General features: G+C 38.9%; 1 protein-coding gene across 1 annotated transcript in view; it reads left to right on the top strand.

The window, feature by feature from the left end:
- THSD7B (thrombospondin type 1 domain containing 7B) overlaps positions 1-20,715 on the top strand; it is a 904,397-nt gene that overhangs the window by 849,131 nt on the left and 34,551 nt on the right. Inside the window, exon 21 of the mRNA XM_030801337.1 lies at positions 19,017-19,162. Coding sequence (XP_030657197.1) covers positions 19,017-19,162 — 146 coding nt within the window. The remainder of the gene's footprint in view (positions 1-19,016; positions 19,163-20,715) is intronic.

Raw genomic sequence — 20,715 nt, 5'->3', positions numbered from 1 at the left:
ATGACAAAGTCACAGCCAATGTCATACTGAATTGGCAAAAACTGGAAGCATTCCCTTTGAAAACTGGCACAAGACAGGGATGCCCTCTCTCACCACTCCTATTCAACATAGTGTTGGAAGTTCAGGCCAGGGCAATCAGGCAGGAGAAAGAAATAAAGTGTATTCAATTAGGAAAAGAGGAAGTTAAATTGTCCCTGTTTTCAGATGACATGATTGTATATTTAGAAAACGCCGTCATCTCAGCCCAAAATCTCCTTAAGCTGATAAGCAACTTCAGCAAAGTCTCAGGATACAAAATCAATGTGCAAAAATCACAAGCATTCCTATACAGCAATAACAGACAAACAGAGAGCCAAATCATGAATGAACTCCCATTCACAATTGCTTCAAAGAGAATAAAATATCTAGGAATCCAACTTACAAGGGATGTGAAGGACCTCTTCAAGGAGAACTACAAACCACTGCTCAAAGAAATGAAAGAGGACACAAACAAATGGAAGAACATTCCATGCTCATGGATGGGAAGAATCAATATCATGAAAATGGCCATACTGTCTAAGGTAATTTATAGATTCAATGCCATCCCCATCAAGCTACCAATGACTTTCTTCACAGAATTGGAAAAAACTACTTTAAAGTTCATATGGAATCAAAAAAGAGCCTGCATCACCAAGACAATCCTAAGCCAAAAGAACAAAGCTGGAGGCATCACACTACCTGACTTCAAACTATACTACGAGGCTACAGTAACCAAAACAGCATGGTACTGGTACCAAAACAGAGATATAGACCAATGGAACAGAACAGAGCCCTCAGAAGTAATACTACACATCTACAACCATCTGATCTTTGACAAACCTGATAAAAACAAGAAATGGGAAAAGGATTCCCTATTTAATAAATGGTGCTGGCAAAACTGGCTAGCTATATGTAGAAAGCTGAAACTGGATCCCTTCCTTATACCTTATACAAAAATTAATTCAAGATGGATAAAAGACTTAAATGTTAGACCTAAAACCATAAAAACCCCAGAGGAAAACCTAAGCAATACCATATAGACATGGGCAAGGACTTCATGTCTAAAACACCAAAAACAATGGCAACAAAGGCCAAAATAGACAAATGGGATCTAATTAAAGAGCTTCTGCACAGCAAAAGAAACTACCCTCAGAGTGAACAGGCAACCTACAGAATGGGAGAAAATTTTCACAATCTACCCATCTGGCAAAGGGCTAATATCCAGAATCTACAAAGAACTTAAACAAATTTGCAAGAAAAAATCAAACAACCCCATCAACAAGTGGGCAAAGGATATGAACAGACTTCTCAAAAGAAGACATTTATGCAGCCAACAGACACATGAAAAAAATGCTCATCATCACTGGCCATCAGAGAAATGCAAATCAAAACCACAATGAGATACCATCTCACACCAGTTAGAATGGTGATCATTAAAAAGTCAGGAAATAACAGGTGCTGGAGAGGATGTGGAGAAATAGGACACTTTTACACTGTTGGTGGGAGTGTAAACTAGTTCAACCATTGTGGAAGACAGTGTGGCGATTCCTCAAGGATCTAGAATTAGAAATACCATTTGACCCAGCAATCCCATTACTGGGTATATACCCAAAGGATTATAAATCATGCTGCTATAAAGACACATGCACACATATGTTTATTGCAGCACTATTCACAATAGCAAAGACTTGGAACCAACCCAAATGTCCATCAATGATAGACTGGATTAAGAAAATGTAGCAAATATACACCATGGAATACTATGCAGCCATAAAAAAGGATGAGTTCATGTCCTTTGTAGGGACATGGATGAAGCCGGAAACCATCATTCTGAGCAAACTGTCACGAGGACAGAAAACCAAAGAGTGCATGTTCTCACTCATAGGTGGGAATTGAACAATGAAAACACTTGGACACAGGGTGGGGAACATCACACACTGGTGCCTGTCATGGGGTCGGGGGTTGGGGAGGGATAGCATTAGGAGAAATATCTACTGTAAAGGATGAGTTAATGGGTGCAGCACACCAACATGACACATGTATACATGTGTAACAAACCTGCACATTGTGCACATGTACCCTAGAACTTGAAGTATAATAAAAAAAAATAGAAAAATAGGCCTGAATAAAGAAATGACAGGGCCTAGGAAAGTATAAAACATAGCAGGACAGGCATGAAATTTTAAATTTCTGGAACATATTCATTTGACTGCATGTCCTGGGCACACTGGTGCAAGAGATGGGCTCCCTAGGCCTTGGGCAACCCCACCTCTATGGCTTTGCTGAGTGTAGCTCATGTGGCTGCTCTCGCCAGTTGAAGTTGAATGCCTATGGCTTTTTCAGGTGGGCATTGCACACTGCTGATGGCTCTACAGTCTGGGGTCCCCAAGGCAGCCCTGCTTCCAGGGATCTACTAGGCTTTGCCATGGTGGAAACTCTGTGGCAGCTCCACTCCTGTGGCTGGTTTCTGTCTGGGCTCCCAAGCTTTCTGACACATCCTCTGAAATCTAGGTGGAAGCCAGCATACCTTCACTGCTCTCCCATTACAAAATTAGTAATATGGATGTGGATGCCCCTAAAGCTTATAGCTTAGACTCTCTAGAGTGACAGCATGGTTACATCTAGGGCAGTTTGAGCCATGGCTGCTCGAGCAGGAATCACTGGGATGTGGGTAGCAGATCTCTGAGGCAACACAGGGCAGTGGTGCTCCAGTCATGTCCCCTGAAACCATTCTTTTCTTCTAGACTTCTGGGCCTCTGATGGGAAGGGTTGGCCATGAAGATCTTTAAAATGCCTTCAGGGCTTTTTTTCCATTGTTCTCACCATTACCACCTGGCTCCCTTTTAGCCATGCTACTCTTTTTAGCAAAGAGTCTCTTGGCAGTATTCTTGTATTCCTTTCCTGAAGATACTCTTTCACTCTCTACCACATGGCCATGCTAAAAATTGTCCAAATCTTTCCACTCAGCTTCCCTTATCTCTAGCAGTTTACCATAAGCTAGTTAGAAGCAGCAGCAGCCTGAGCTTTGCCGCTTAGAAATTTTGTCCACCAGGTATGCTATTCTTTTACTCTTAAGTTCTATATTCCACAAAGCTGTAGGGAATGGCCACAATGCAACCAAGTTGTTTGCTATGGTGTAACAAGGATAGTTTTTTTATCCACTTCCCAGTAGTTTCCTTATTTCCATCTGAGACTTCATCAGCATATCCTTTACTGTCCATCTTTCTGTTAGCATTTTGGTCACAACCACTTAACCAGTCTCTAAGAAGTTCTAAACTCTCCCTCATCATTTTGTCTTCTTCTGAACTGTCACCAAAAACACACTTATTGCTCCAGTTATGGCAATGTAGACTTTTTCTAGCCTGCCCCTGCAAACTCTTCCAGCCTCCATGTATTACCCAGTTCCAAAGCCACTTTCACATTTTCAGGTATCTGTATACCAACAATTCACTCCTCAGTAGCAATTTTCTGTGTTAGTTCATTTTGTATTGCTATAACAGAATACCTAAGACTGTGTAATTCATAAGGACAAGAGGTTTATTTGGCTAATGATTCTGGTGCCTGGAAGGTTCAAGATTGGGCAGCTGCACCTGGTGGGGGTCTCAGGCTGCTTCAACTCATAACAGAAAGTGGAAGGGGAGCAGGCATGTGCAAAACAGTCACATGGTGAGAAAGAGAACAAGAGCAAGAAGCCAGGAAAGCCACACACTTTTTAACAACCCTGTCTTGCAAGAGCTAACCCATTCCTGCAAGAGTGAGAATTCACTCACTCCAAGGGAGGGCATTAATTTATTAATGAGGAATCCTCACCTATGACTCAAATACCTCCCACTAGTCCTTACCTCCAACCCCACTGCAAAGGAGATCAAATGTTGACATGCCTTTTGGTGGGCACAAACCACATCCAAACCATAGCAGGCAAATTAAACAGGGGAGGAGATGGGAAGAAGAACTGCAGTTTGGAGAAATCATCATTGGGAAGGGAGGATGGGATACCAGGTCCTGGATCTGATTGTCAACCAAAGAGATTTGAAAGCAGTTTTCTAGAAGTCCTGATATTGGACCACTGGCAATAAGTTATGGACTCATCTCTAAGCTACTCACAAATGGATGTGCTGATGTTGTTGATATCTTCTTTAGTTGAGATTGTGTGAGAAACTAGGTGTGACTCACGATTAAAAAGGAGCTCATCTGTGAACTCAACTGTAAGATCCTAGAGAGAGCAGGGCCAAAAACTGTAGCCAGGGTACATATTAGGAAAACGTGACTAAGAAAAATTGACAACTACTTCTACAAAGAATGTCACTCATAATGAAAGCATGGGAATTGCAATGTCCAACAATAATATGTAATTTCTTGCTCAAGTGAGAGCAAAGAGCCTGTGGAAATGAAATGGCAGGTCTTAGGACCGAGATTTCAGTGATTAACCAATAGTTTGTCAATTGTTTTAAGAGGCAGTCAGGCATGGTTTCTGCTGGGGCATCCACTTTAAAGTTGTGTAAATTTAAGTTCAAATGTAGCAGTTTAAGCAATTAACTAAATCTTTCTGAGTCTCCAATTCTTTATCTATAAATTGGAATTTTGCACGTTAGTGGTTTAGTTTTTGTTTTGAGAATTAAATGAAATTAAGTATTTGAAGACACCTGGCATAGTAACAGACACATCATGAGTATTTAGTATATGTGCATTTTCTCCTCCATGTTCCTCTACCTGTCTGTAGGACAACGGGTTATTGGAGACTCCATAGGATCTTTTAAAAATTATTCTGTAGACGCAGTCACCCTCATCTCCCAATTTTATATCTCATCCTTTTACTCCTCTCCAAATTCTCAACACTATATTCATAGCCTATATGATGGTCTATAAATGAATATCTGATCAAGTGTTTTTATATTGACATATAAGTCATTCATCTATTTTTTATCCATAAACAAATACATACATGTCAATTATAGTCTTATGTACTTAGAATTCAGCACTGGGGGAAAAAAGGCAATTTCCCTATTTTTATGGAGCTTAAAATCTAGTTTAGGGACAACAGAGAGTGAAGCAACAAATAAGTAATAATGCCCATTGATGAATCCACAAAAGACATTCAAATGAGAGGTATTATTTTCATCAGTGATGTCTTTCATTGAAACAGTTGGTTGCTCCTCTGTTCAGAAGAGACCCACTCTGGATATCCCACTGCCATAAGCACTACAGTGTTGTCCTCAAGGGCCACTGCTGGGATGTTTGTTTCTCTCAGTAATAAAGGAGAGCGTGGAAAAGGCAAGAAAGAATAAAGTCCTGTATTGTGAATATGGCCCACGGGAATCTTCAGGATCTCACCTGTGCTGCCCGCTGTCTCCATCACTTTGTTCTGCCCTGCCAGCTCTGTCAGTTCCAATATACTACATTTCAATCTCTCACCATCATTCCCATGACTACCTCCTATGATTTTTATCATGCATGAATTGAGTCCATTTTCATGTCTATTTTTCTAAGGGGCCAGTGACCCTGTTTGTATTCTTCGTGGGTGAATCTTCACAGTGGAAACACAGTTCTTGGCACACTGAAAGAATTTTATTATTGTCATTGCCTAGATGGTTCTGGACCATAAAAAGAAAGCTGAAAGGGGAAGAGCTTGCATGCTAGATTGCAAGCCCAAAGGCAGCCAATCCCAAGAAACAGTGGCTGTTTCTTCTGCTTTGCCTAAATACCTACATTCTTAGGTCTCATTATCCAAGATTTTGTTCAATGCAAGGAGACAAGAAATCTGTTTATTATTATTTTTGTCTGAAAGTCCTAATTCTGCAACTGTACCAAGTCACTGAAACATAACAGATCTCCGTGTTATTCCAACATACCACCTTTACGAGTAAGACCCCAAATCATAAGTTTACTATTACAAGATCACTTAAAAATTGTAAGCAGTTCTGTTAGTGCTGTGGACTCATCAGACCCTGTTGTGTACTAGACCCTGTTTGTCTACAAACAACAAAACCCATGCGAATTTGAATCCTACTATTCAGGAGTTCTAGGCAACTATAGTCTGAGCTAAAATTCACCTTTCTCCAATCCTTAGAATAATAAACAAAGACAAAAACAAAACACAGATTTCACAAGAAAAGTCCTTGTGTGAACTAAGGCACAGAAGGACTAGGGAAGGAATGTTAACTACTTGGAGAAGTCAAGTTGCATAAAGTACTTGGAAATCATCTAGATAGTGTCTATTGGCATATAAGTATGGCATCAGTTACACATCACTTCTGGCTAGTTTCTAAGGGTCTAGTAGGATAATATTTGGGCAGGATGGTGCCATAGCTCTTGTGACTAATGTTTTCTTTACTAGGCTGCTCAGTGTTCAATCTCACAAGCATTTTTTGACTACCTGTTCTATTTAAGGTCCCATGTTAAGACCTTCAGACAAAAATATAAAGATGAGTATATTCTACTTGCATTTATTTGCACCCAACTTCAATTTTTTTTTTTTCGTGATACAGAATCTTGCTCTGTTGCCCAGGCCGAAATGTAGTGGCACAATCTTGGCTCACTGCACCCTCTGCCTCCTAGGCTCAAGCAATCCTCTCACTTCAGCCTCCCAGAGTACCTGGGACCATAGGCACATGCCGCCACACCTGATGAAATTTTGTATTTTTTGTAGAGACTGGGTTATGCCGTGTTACCCAGGCTGGTCTTGAACTCCTGAGCTCAAGCAATCTGCCTGCCTCGGCCCCCCAAAGTGCTGGGGTTACAGGCATAAGCCACCCCACCCAGCCCCAATCTCGAACTTTAAAAACAGAATTGAGTGGTACAAAGAGGAATAGGATACATGGCCCTTGAATTTTTAAGCACCTACCCTCAAGACTGTGCCAAGGCAGGCTCTGTGGGTGTATCATGTTATTCCCCATCATCCCCAAACTTCTTCCCCATTCTCGCCTTCCTGCTCCAGTCTGTTGGCACCACTCTTCCCTAACCATCACTCCTGTGGTAGATAGTAATATTATTAAAATAAGATAATTCTGTATTTAAATCATGCTTGAATCCTCATACAGCACAACCTGAAAAACAAACAGTAAATGAATAGCAGTAATCAGAAGCAGGAATGTATGGTATAGATGAACTTGTTTCTCAAGAGACCAAATTGTGGAGCTGCAAAGGTTGGAGACATCATTAGGAAACATCAGCAGCTCGCCTGTTCTAAGACAAAGTGCCAGCAGCTCTCTTTTGTAGGAACCACTTTATCTTTTTGAATGGGTTGTAGCAATAGGCAGAGACCACAGGAAGAGGTAGAATTTATTTAGTCACATTAAAGTGGGCATGCGAGTTACCTGGGAGTCAAACTTCAGCAGCTGCAGTTCTCAGCTGATGTCTTTATCAAAACCAAAAGTTCACACAATTATCTCTGTTTCTGCATTCGCTGAGTTGTTGGGCAAAACCTGGTGTGCTGGATGTCCCTGATACTTCCCCATGAGCCACACTTCATCATCAAACCCACAGAACTGCAGTGATCTGAGGGGAAGTTTTGAAATGAGCTCTTACTTTATTTTCCAAGTGTCTGGATTGCCTCTTTAATGTACACCTGATGCTTGGCATATACTTTCTAATTGTGTTAAAGATTTCAAGGTCAGAACAGTTTGAATCCAATTTATTTCAATTTGGAAAGAGACTGATTCTAAGCTTCCACTAAGGGATCTTTTTAGATAGATTTCAAAGATCAAAGCTTGTAATAGAAGAGCTTAATATTTGGATTAGTCATGTTTTTTGTCTCTTGAATTTTCATCAGTTTAGTGGGATGTAGAACTCCCTAAATTTAGAATGTCATGAATTATTCATAATTATTTAACTGATAACACTCTAAGAATGTTATTAAATCCAGACTATGATTTCTTTGTATTTTATATTTTTAAATTTAATGCATATGAGTTTATAATATTTTTATATCATATGACCCAGCCTACTTCTTGTGTTTCCCAGATGGCATATAATTTTTCTGTCAACTCTAGCCCATAATGAGAAAATAAGTTTGTATTAACTCCAAAACACAACAACTTTGTGACTTCCAGCTTTTTTTTCTAGGTTTCAAGGGCAAGCCAGTAACTTTAATTTTTGGTATCTGCATCCAATTTGATCAATGCATGGTATTCTTGATTGGGCGCAGTCTGTCATAATAATTCAGACTTATTTACTGTATCAAGTAATTCATTCTTATGGCAAAAGAACAAGAAGCTAGGTAGTGGAATGGAAGAAAAAGAATAGACAAGAAACTGGACGATCTGGGTTTTAGAGTCAGCTTTTCCATGGCAAGTTGTAGGATGTCAGAGTGCTCACTCATCCTGTGCAGAACTTTCTTGCACTGTTTTTATCTATAAAATGATGAAATATTAGAGGGATTACTTTTTAATACCTGTTGGTCAAGGATATAATTACTGATGCTAGGAGTATGTTAGTAATTCTTCACAACAGTACTATAAAGTATAGACCTAATTTTACAGATGTAATGATAGGCACTGAAGTAATCTGCCCAAGGTTACATAGCTTGTCAGTTGTGGAGGATGGATTTGAACCCAAGTTCAGGTGTCTCCAAAGCCCCCATTTGTTCCACTATGATCCTGTAAATCTGACACTGTATCATCTATTGTGTACATGGCCCTTGGTTGCATGCTATATCACTATAAAAATTATTATAATTTATAGGTATATTTGAGAATAAGCAGAGAAAATAGGTAATAGGTTGGAACACAAAGGACAGTGAGATATATTAATGCTTTAAGAAGTCCCTCTGAATTTTAAACCTTCTAAATATGTTCTTGCCTCACAACCAATAATGTTGCATGTTATATAGTTTATCTAATAGGAATATAGCTGCCAATCTTACAGAGAGGTAATGTGTGACTCTGATGGTTTCCTCTAAAAAGGGTGTGAAGATTAGCTCCAAGATTTGCAAACTCACTCTCTCTCACCTTCTTGCATCCCATGGAAATTGCTCATTGTGGGTATTGCTGCTGTTTATAGGTATTTCAGTGGTCCCTCAAGTTGTGTTAGTTTTTAATGGAACTGAAATGTGATTGTTGAAAATAGAACTGGAGGTAAGCGGTCAGAATGCATATACATACTCTACCATTGAAAAGTCTGGAGTTATTTATATCCAAGCAATGTCAAAAGTGCTTAATCTTCTGCCATAAAATACCTATCTAAGCCCCTTGACATCACAGCCTTGACTTCTAAAGTGGTGGTCTTGTTACTTCCCATGTACCTGGCAGAGACGTGATCCTGGCTGGGACTAGAGTCTGTTTTGCTCTGAAAAGCCTTTAGAATGTTTATCTTGCTTAAGTTGGATCTTCCATAGGATAAAAGCATATCTGGAGACCTGAAGCAATTTTCATATAAGCCCAGGAATCCCTCTATAGGGGAAGCTCATGGACTGTATCTCTGGGTATAAAATTACTGCTGCATCAGTATCACACACGTGCTAAAGAGCTGTCTTTAGTTTGCAGATCAGGACTGTAATTTTCCTCCACTCTGCTATACTGGAAAATAGCCTTGATCCCAAATCTGTATCCACCAGTAATATTTAAAATAAATTTTACACTTAAACTTGGATAAAAATTCCTGATATTTGTTAAGAGAAGTGAGAAGTACAGCTTTAACCACTGTTTAGTAGATGGCCAGCCTAAAAAGCCACATGAAATTAATTGAGCATTTTATACACAACCTGATTTTCCACTGCTTTCAGAAATTTATTCTGATGAGTACCCGAAAGCAAATAAAGAGTTGTCATAGGAGAAAGGTGTTAGCACAGTCACCTTAATTACTTTTTGCTAAAGAAAATGTGGAGTGTACAAATACATATAACAAATTTATTGCAAAAGATAGATCTAAGTGCAATTCTCAAACTAGTTTGAGTGGCCTAATAACTAGAGCATAGTATCTGATACCTAAGACATGGATTAGATGAGATCTATTGGAAAGCATATGCTTTTGGAGCAAGACAAATCTTTGTTCCAAACCTTCTACCTGTATCATTTCACAAACAATATTTAAATTCTCTGAGCCTCAGTTTATCATGTGTTAAAGGGGAATATTAATAACTGTGTCCTAAACTCAGCCTGAAACCGGGGTTGATAAAGTGATTTATGTGACTCAGAGAGTAGGGTGAGGAACTCTCAGGGGCAGGAGAGTGAAGAAAGCAGGATAAGGAAGAGAAAAAGCTAAGCAAGAATATATGATATCATTTGTATATCAAAGCATATTGTATTCCCTTAATTAATTTAGTGCCTCCCTCCATAATGAGGACTGCTTTTACAATGACGAAAGGTATCATACAATAAAATGCCTTAAACATAGAAATATATATGACTAAAATTAACTTAGATTGAACATGGCCATCTATTAATGAGGTTTTGTTAGTATTCCTTTGCTTCTTTTTCACTTATATTGTCATCTACTAGTATTTGCTATTGTCTAACACTAGGTCACAGGTACCAAATGCTTAAGAATAAATCCATAGGGGGAAAACCCTTGAAAGCAGAAACCTTTTATTCATTAACCTGATTTTGGGGTTCTTATCAGGAAAGGCCGTCATTAACTTCAGTTAAGTGGCATTGTACCCTATTCCGCATGGTGTTTTAGTTGGCCAGCCCTTTCTAGATGTTGGCTTCTGGGTGATCATTTTCTGCCAATGATTGTGCATAAACTTTGGAAATTTAACTCATGTTCAAAAGAAGTAATGTCCAGGTGGAAAGCAAGCCAATAACAATTATATTCATAGACATGCTGGAAGCTCAAAGTTACTTCATATACTACTATTACTTTTATATATCTACAGTGCACTGCAGTTTATAGGTATATTTATGTAAATTTCTCTGATATTTTATTCAATGAACTATTTGTTTCCAGTCAATAGGAACCTTCTTCAACAATGTCTCTATTACTCTTATATTTCCTTTTCCATTATCTCTTACATATATACTTTGCCTGGGCTATATCCAAATTGGCCAGAGATATTAAAACCATAATTTCCAGTAAATTCAGTGACTATGTGTCAGGGCCACAGAAGAATTGTTGTTTACAGCATGGTTCTCTAAAGGGCATGGTGGCTGACTACTTTGATTGGAAAGTATGGTCAGAATAGGGAATTACTGCATTTGACTTCCTTTCTTTTTCTAAGTGTATACATTGACAAATGTTTACCAGTTTTGAGATTCGTTTGAATTGCTTAAAATTTCCTACATCTACTTTGTCAGTGGAGCCTCAAGAGGGAAGTTTGACTACTGCCTAGTTCAGTGGGAATATGATCTAGTCTGATATGCTTTAAACCTGTATGCAGGCACTAGGATTGGCCTCTCTGTTTCAGTTTTTGTTTTTACAACCTGTATGCCACCTCACTGTCTATTATTTTTTCTAAAGATCTTGCCATTCAGTCCTTTTTCTTTCATTGCTAGTGATTATTGCTCATATAATAATAAGTTCCATATCAATGTTGTTTATAATGAGGTCCCAGTATTCTCCAGGGGAAAAGAGGAAAAGGCTCAGAGGAGAAATACTAGCAAATAGCACATTTACCCTACTATGATTTAGGTCTTTTTTTAATTGGAAACGTATTTTATAGGGAATGTCTTTCTCTGTTTTGTAGCCTGATGAGTGCACGAATAGAGTCAATTTCTATTCCTTCATCTCAATAGGCATTGCTCATTCAGCATATTGTCCATATTTATGATTGAATTTAGTTCCCAATTGATACCTATTGTCATGTCTTACGCTGTTATAGAAAAACATAAACCCGACAGAGCGAGACTCCATCTCAAAAAAAAAAAGGAAAAAAAAGAAAAACATAAACCCAAGCAAGAAAAGTCCAGAGAATTTCCAAGGAAATTCTTCCCCTCTGACTTTGAAAGCATGAGGATATGTATGGCAGCGAGCTTCACTATTACTCTGAGAACAAAAAGAGTCCAGGATACAGTGTTAAGGGATTTGATGGGTTGGGACCTGGCTGTGTAATTATGTATTTTATAATTTTGTTCATTTAATATAGTAAGCCCAGTAAAATACAGGAGACACAGGTAGCATGTTTTATGTACTCATTACAGGCATGTTTCAGGGCCAGTTCTAGGAATTGATATGAGACTATTTGTTAAAAATAAATGTTTAAGAAGAGAAAAATAAAAGCATTTACCATATTTAAAATATTCCACAAGTTTCTTTCTTTTTTTTTTTTTTTTTTTTTTTTTTTTTCAGATGGAGTCACAGGCTACAGTGCAGTGGTGCGATCTTGGCTCACTGCAAACTCTGCCTTCCAGATTCAAGCGATCTTCCTGTCTCAGCCTCCGAATAGCTGAGATTATAAGTACACACTGCCATGTCTGCTAATTTTTGTATTTTTATTAGAAATGGGGTTTTACCATGTTGGTCAGGCTGGTCTCGAACTCCTGACCTCAAGTGATCTGCCCGTCTTGGTGTCCCAAACTGCTGGGATTACAGGCATGAGCTACTGTGCCCAGCCCCTTGCAAGTTGCTTTTATACAGTATTTTTTATTTGTGTAACCTATGTGACACATATCCAGGCAGTCCTCATCATCTGATATTCTTCACCTCAATATGCATTATTGTGAATTTTATAGACAGCCAAGCCCCTCATAGCATCAAAATATTCATGAATAAACTTATTTACAGAACCTTTGCCCAGTCAACAAGCTTTCTCCATTAACACACATGTTCTATCATTGCAAATCAGGGGATTTGTTGGTCTATCTTTAGCTGTAAATTAAATGTGTGTCCACTACAAAGGGGATACAATATGGAGTGATCTTCACACCAAAGATTAAAGGGAGCCCTTGGAAAACTGATGATAATTAACTCAACAGCCAAAGACTTTATGTTCAAGCTGTGAAAGTCAGCTATGAAACATCAAGATCTCTTACAGCTATCATAAAATTATGTAAGAAATATCAATGACCAATTTATTATTTGTCCTAATAATGAGTGCATAATTGTAATCATAATATATATGCTAGCGGATATTAGATAAAATAAACCCACTTGCATTCTTTTTAGTTTCAGAAAAAAGTCTCATTTAAATATTTTTTACTATTTATTTAAAATAATTTAATTCCCATTTAAAATAGCTTCACTTTTAAGTGGCATTTTTTTCTAACATGAATTATCTTCAAGTAATAAAGACTTTTTGTATTCTCAGTTCTATTTTACAGAAAATTTATGCTCAGAAGAGTTAAAGTACTTATATGTAGTCATATCATTTACTAGTTGTTAATTGGAGAGAACTGTTTCCAACTAGAAACTTTTAATGCCCATTCCAGGCCTCTCTCCACCATATATCAGGTGTATTTTTTAACTTTCCATGTTTTTTCTATAGATATGAGGTCTTGCTATGCTGCCCAGGCTGGTCTCGAACTCTTGGACTCAAGTGATCCCCTTGCCTCAGCCTTCCAAAATGCTGGGATTACGGGCGTGAGCCACTGTGCCTGGCACATCAGCTAGTTTCAAATTCTCTTCCTCTCATGTTCCACACCACACCATACTTTTACCTTTAATTTGGCCACATCCTCCACTGCTTTCTCTCTCCCATCAAAACTCATCATTGCCAAAACAATTCCTTCAGGCTCCTGCTGTTAGGATTTCTGGATAGAATAATTATTGCTGGGAGATAGCTGCTTGGTTGAATATTCCATCCTTTCTGAGATCTGGCATCCCAAGTAATATTTGACCACTACCCTGGGAGGTGGCAGACCTCTTTATTGATAACATCCACATTCCGTGTTATTAGATTTTTTTTATTTGAGGGATACATTTTTGGTTCTTTAACTTATACAATCTAAACATCCCTGACTCAAATAGAAAAAGAGATATAGTAAAAGATAACAATTACCCAACAGAAGCATCAGGTCCAGTAATTTTCTCTTATACTTGCATGTATCTATTAGCAATATTTTTTATTGGAGTTTAACATGAACCAATTAAACACAAAATACATCAAAATGCAGATTTGCTGTATGTTCCTTGGTTTCAAAAAATATTCTTGGAAGTCATTGGCATTGTTTGGAAATCTTCTCTTCGTGTTTGGATAGCAAAAGCAAGAGAAACCATATGGCTGTGCTTCCAATGAATGGTCTTGAGACTTCATTATTTTTAAAGTAATAGCATCATTTTTTTCTTTTGCATTTATTAGATTTTCTCTACATTTATGTCCAGCAGAACATATCTGTCACCTTAATGGAAATAAATAAAATGGTTCTATAGTACTGGCCCTCAGCATGCCATCAATTCAAGACAAGCTTGAAGTTATTTGGTTGTAGTGAAATAGAGCCTCTTTGGCTGTGATAAAGGTGACACCACATTGTCATTATCCTTACAAAGATGGATGGAACAGCCTGCAATTATAATGACATTAGGATAATAGGTGTTTCAGTCAAGAGAATAAACATTAAAGTTATTAAAAAACTTGAAGAGTACTTAAGCAAAAATTAATGTGAAATCTTGTGCCAAATGTGTTCATCTGGCAGGGACAACATTTGATGTGAATGATATCTGACCTGTATGATTTGAGTGATGCTGGGAAGAACATCTGTCTAAACGTATACACTCCATGCAAGAGCTCTGTGCCCAGGGTTGCAGAATCAGCCCTTGCCTATATTATCACTGAAAGAAACTTTACCAGTGATATGATTTAACTGTGTTCCCAGCCAAATCTCAAACTTGAATTGTATCTCCCAGAATTCCCACGTGTTGTAGGAGGGACCCAGGGGGAGGTAACTGAATCATGGGGGCCAGTCTTTCCTGTGCTATTCTTATGATAGTGAATAAGTCTCATGAGATCTGATGGGTTTATCAGGGGTTTCCGCTTTTGCTTCTTCCTCTTTTTTCTCTTGTTACCTCCATGTAAGAAGTGCCTTTTACCTCCCCCCATGATTCTGAGGCCTCCCCAGCCATGTGGAACTGTAAGTCCAATTAAACCTCTTATTCTTCCCAGTCTTGGATATGTCTTTATCGGCAGTGTGAAAATAGATTAATAGAGTAGATTGATACCAGTACATTGGGACACTGCTGAAAAGATACCCAAAAATGTGGAAGCAACTTTGGAACTAGGTAACAGGCAGAGGTTGGAAAAGTTTGGAGGGCTCAGAAGAAGACAGGAAAATGTGGGAAAGTGTTGAACCTCCTAGAGGTTTGTTGAATGGCTTCCACAAAAATGCTGATAGTGATATGAACAATAAAGTTCAGGCTGAGGTGGTCTCAGATGGAGATGAGGAACACGTTGGGAACTGGAGGAAAGGTGACTCTTGTTATGTTTTAGCAAAGAGACTGGTGGCATTTTGCCCCTGCCCTAGAGATTGGTGAAACTTCGAACTTGAGAGAGATAATTTAGGGTACCTGGTGGAAGAAATTTCTAAGCAGCAAAGCATTCAAGATGTGACTTGGGTGCTGTTAAAAGCATTCCATTTTAAAAGAGAAACAGCATAAAAGTTCAGAAAAATTTGCAGCCTGACAATGCAGTAGAAAAGAAAAAGCCATATTTTTTTGAGGAGAAATTCAAGCCAGCTGCAGAAATTTGCATAAGTAGCAAAGACTCTCATGTTAATCCCCAAGACCAAGGGGAAAATGTCTCCAGGGCATGTCAGAGAACTTCACAGCAGGCCCTGCCATCATAGCCTGGAGGCCCAGCAGGAAAAGTGGTTTTGCGGGCCGGGCCCAGGGTCCCCGTGATGTGTGTAGCCTAGGGACTTGGTGCCCTGTGTCCCAGCTGCTCCAGCCGTGGCTGAAAGGGGCTGACATAAAGCTTGAGCTGTGGCTTCAGAGGGTGGAAGCCCCAAGCCTTGGCAGCTTCCATGTGGTGTTGAGCCTGAGGGTGCAAAGAAGTCAAGAACTGAGGTTTGGGAACCTCTGCCTAGATTTCCGAAGGTGTATGGAAACGCCTGGATGCCCAGGCCAAAGTTTGCTGCAGGGGCAGGGCCCTCATGGAAAACCCCTGCTAGGGCAGTGCGGAAGGGAAATATGGGGTTGGAGCCCCACACAGAGTCCCTAGTGGGGTGCTGCCTAGTGGAGCTGTGAGAAGAGGGCCATCGTTCTCCATCCCTGTAAATGGTAGACCCACTGACAGCTTGCACCATGTGCCTGGAAAACCTGCAGACACTCAATGCCAACCCATGAAAGCAGGCAAGAGGGAGGCTATACCCTGCAAAGCCACAGGGATGGAGCTGCCCAAGACCATGGCAACCCACCTTTTGCATCAGTGTGACCTGAAAGTGAGACCTGGAGTCATAGGAGATCATTTTGGAGCTTTAAAATTTGACTGCCCCACTGGATTTCGGACTTGCATGGGCCGCGTAACCCCTTTATTTTTGCCAAGTTCTCCCATTTGGAATGGCTGTATATCCAATACCTGTGCCCGTATTGTATCTAGGAAGTAACTAGCTTGCTTTTGATTTTACAGGCTCATAAGCAGAAGGGACTTGCCTTGCCTCAGATGAGACTTTGGACTGTGGACTTTTGGGTTAATGCTGAAATGAGTTAAGACTTTGGGGGACTGTTGGGGAGCCATTATTGGTTTTGAAATGTAAGGACATGAGATTTGGAGGGGCCAGGGGCAGAATGATATGGTTTGGCTGTGTCCCCACCCAAAACTCAACTTGAATTGTATCTCCAGAATTCCCACATGTTGTGGGAGGGACCCAGGGGGAGGTAACTGAATCATGGGGGCCGGTCTTTCCTATGCTATTCTTGTGATAGTTAGACTCATGAGATCTGATGGGTTTATCAGGGGTTTCTGCTTTTGCCTCTTCCTCATTTTTCTCTTACCACCACCATGTAAGAAGTGCCTTTCACCTCCCATCATGATTCTGAGGCCTCCCCAGCCATGTGGAACTGTAAGTCTAATTAAACTTCTATTTCTTCTCAGTCTTGGCTATGTCTTTATCAGCAGCATGAAAATGAATTAATACAACCACCATCCAAAATTCCTTGTATGTCTCCTATAAAAGACTTAAATAGGTAGCTATCTTTGCTGTCTTGCTCATGTCTACCCAGCAGCATGATTAATGAAGCAGCTACTAGAGTAAAACTGCTTTGAATCCTGTTCTGCAACCTACTTTGTTTGTTTTTTTAAACCCAAACAAGTGACTTAAATTCTCTGAGCCTCAGTTTTGTCATCTATAATATGAGAAAACAGTAGAATTTTCCTCTTGGATTGTTATCACTATTAAATGAGTCCATGCATATGAAGTGTTGAAAATATTGCCCAACACATGGTACTAGCTCAACCAATGTATTGATATTATTATATCACACATTTGCATGTAACATAATATCACATCAATAATTTATGAAAATATAAATTAAACATATAGTCCACTTTACTTAATGTCTGTGAAGTACCATGTTAGGCACAGAAGTGTAAACCTTAAGGAATTTAGAAGCCAATGATTAGGACCCCCTAGTTTTCTTTGAGGATATTCTCAGAGAGTTAGTTTACCACCAAATCTGTGATAATATTCTGGTGGACATTAAGAGTTCTAGTTCTTTGAAAGTGAGTCACCCTTACTTATCACTAAACTTGAAGGTATCTGTAATTGTTTCTATCCAGGATTTTCAAGTAAATTCTATCTAGAAGCGAAGTCCTCACTAGCTTTCCATTTCTCTTAGGATATAAATGTAGAATCTTTGACATCAACTAAAAGACTCTGCTTTTAATAGCTTTAACAACATTTTCTCAAGCCCTTCTCACTATTACTGTCTGCTCCAGCTGCACTGGCTTCTGTCAGGTCCTCAGACATGTGATCCTTTGCACCTCACCGTCTCTTCACATGCGCCCACCTCTGTGTGGCACACTCTCTCTGCACATCATGTCTGACTTACATCTTTTCAGATTTCTGCTTAAAGTTCCACTGCTCATGGCAGTGATCTCTGATTCCTTCTCAGAATGGGCTGCCATTCTAATGCATGCTTCCACAGAACCCTGTTTTTCTTTTAACATTTATCACAAATACAATTACATACTTAAATTTATAACAACATTGGAAGTCCATCATATTCACAGGTAACTAATAGTAATTAAATTATATGTGCTGAATACTTCATCAGAAAGAATAAGAGTGAGTAGGAAAGAGAGAGTGAGAGTGAAAGAGTGCAAGAGAAAGAGAGAAGCACAAACAAATAATGTAGGTTATTCCATCTCTATTCCACTTGATGAGCTGATGACCTAATGCCTAGGAACTGGCAGAAGATGATATGGGAGCACTGCTCTTTTCCTGAGCAATTTTTGCTAATCAATTGTCTTTCACTGGAGAACAGGAGACTAGTATTTGAACATATGTTTTTTAAACATCTTGGTTCCTTCATACAAGCCAACAACTTTATCTTGTGTTCAGTGAAGAAAGAAATTGGTTCTAAACCTCTGCAAAAAATTATCTGTTTTGAATTAATTGAAAGACACTATTGGGACCTTGGGGTAGCACCTTCCTAGGGAATTTTTTAGGATAATTTGGATTATGTGTGATTTTTCCCTTACTTGCTCATGTTTATGCTCATGCTCATTGCCTCACAGAAGAGGCAATGCTCACTATTTTGGTTTAATATTTGTAATCCTGGCTTAAAATATGAGGTCTTTGATGGTAGAAGATACATCTGGCAATTTTACTACTGTCCATAGCACACTACAGGATGCCTTGATCATGCTAGAGCTTAATAAATAAATATTTATTAAATGAATTGACAGTCTACCAATGTTTACAAGATCAGTCTACTTGGCAACAATAGAAAGTTTGTACTTTGAAGACTAAAAGAAGTAGAAGACAGAATTTCAGATCCTTTAAGCATTGTGAAAACCTAGATAGCCTGTGTCTCTGTGGAACTCTAAATGAAAATGACAGAAAAACTAAAAGTGGGATAGGACAGAGTTCAGTCTATTAAAATGAAGACTTACATGTATAAGGCAACATTCTGTTCTTCAGGTCCCTTTCCAAGCCAAACTAACTGAAAAGCTGACACCTCCCTTATCATTTTAGGTCGAATGAGCCGGACTCGATTTATCATTATGCCAACCCAAGGAGAAGGACGGCCATGCCCCACAGAGCTTACCCAGCAGAAAACCTGCCCAGTGACCCCCTGCTATAGCTGGGTCCTTGGCAACTGGTCTGCATGTAAATTGGAGGTAGGTCATGTAATGACAGTTAGAGAAATATTCATCAGTATATTCGAAGCACTTGTCTGGTCAAACCTTTGCGCTGATGGAATAAATTTCACAGCACCAGGGGTCTGGCACAATGTATTTTTAATGCAATGCAGAACATGGAAAAATACAACCAAATGGCTTAACCTCATGCAGAGTGATATTGCTAGGATAATAAACAGCCATTCATTAAGCACTGATTATAATAGAACAGGTCACAGATCCTTCAATCTCCTTGGCATCCTTAAGAATTCTGTTATTTTATGGGCTTGTTGGGAATATCAAAGGATTATTTAATTAGGCAAAAATCCTGATGCTGTGAAAATGCATAACTTGCTTTAGATTGTTTAAGAAATTTAGATTTCTTAAAGAAGCACTTTTAGGGTTAGACAAAATCTTGCATATGAGCAGAAAACCAAAAGTGTATGAAGTTATATTTTAACATTATTACACGAACCATGGTTACTACATTTTCCTCAATGATTACTTTTTTATTGGCCTTACAGATAAATGCCTAACAACATCCTAGTATATCACGTACCGAGAGCTTTTGCTAGATCAGCAAAGATCCTCTACTGTATTTTCTCTCTGGCTTCTTGCTTAAGAAATAGCACATTGCTTTTCCCTATTTTCTTATCCTAGTAGTTTATCCTTCAGTTCATGTTCCAAAGCATACTTTAATTAGGTAACAATAATTTTGATTATGCATTAAGAAATCTGCAGAGTATTCTCATAGAGATGTTTAGTGTTCCTGTCAGGATAACATTGTCAGGCAACATGATTATCTTGCAAAAGTTAAATGCCTATGTATTTTAATAGGTCCCAGAGGAACAAAAATGCGTGGTACATTTGTTCAGTCTCATTTTTAGAGAAAATAAGGTAACTATGCTAATTAACCAATTCAGAAGTAACTTAATAGCTTTAAATATTAATACTTTGTCTACTAGTCTAAATTCTTTCCTAAGTATTCAGCAATATTTAAATGTTGTTTGGACTCATTTACAAAAATCGAAGGAATATTGCTCCTTATTATTGGGACTGCTTTGACAGCATAGAGAAAATAAGCTCAAAGAATTTAGGAAGCCATTTCAGGGGAAGGGAGAGGAAAGTTGAATGTCAGGAAGAAGAGAGAGGACAAAGGATGGGAGGGAGGGAGAGACAGAGGGATAGAGAACTGACAATGTCCACACTCCAAGTCTTACCAAAAATACAACTACTACTGTACCTTACCTGTTTTTGGCATTTTCTCTTTTATCTTCTCAGGTATCAGGAATCTACAGCTTTGATAGGCAAGTCTACCAACTTGTTCCGTAGGAATATTATAGGAAAATGCCAAATGCAGTGTTTTGCTGTCAAATGTTGAGCTTTTACAAAAACAATAAGGGCAAGAGTGATGGGTGGTGGTCATTCTCTGTAGTGGTGCTGGTGATGGGTGGAGGGTTATGGCATCTATTGGAAATACGTAGTCTTGAAAGCCCTGACAAGGCTTCTGGAGACCCACCAGAGTAGGTGATTGGTTTGTGCTTCCAGAAGCT

Source organism: Nomascus leucogenys, chromosome 20, assembly GCF_006542625.1.
Source record: "Nomascus leucogenys isolate Asia chromosome 20, Asia_NLE_v1, whole genome shotgun sequence".
Taxonomy (NCBI): Eukaryota; Metazoa; Chordata; class Mammalia; order Primates; family Hylobatidae; genus Nomascus; species Nomascus leucogenys.
This window is presented reverse-complemented; position numbering and strand designations above follow the sequence as displayed.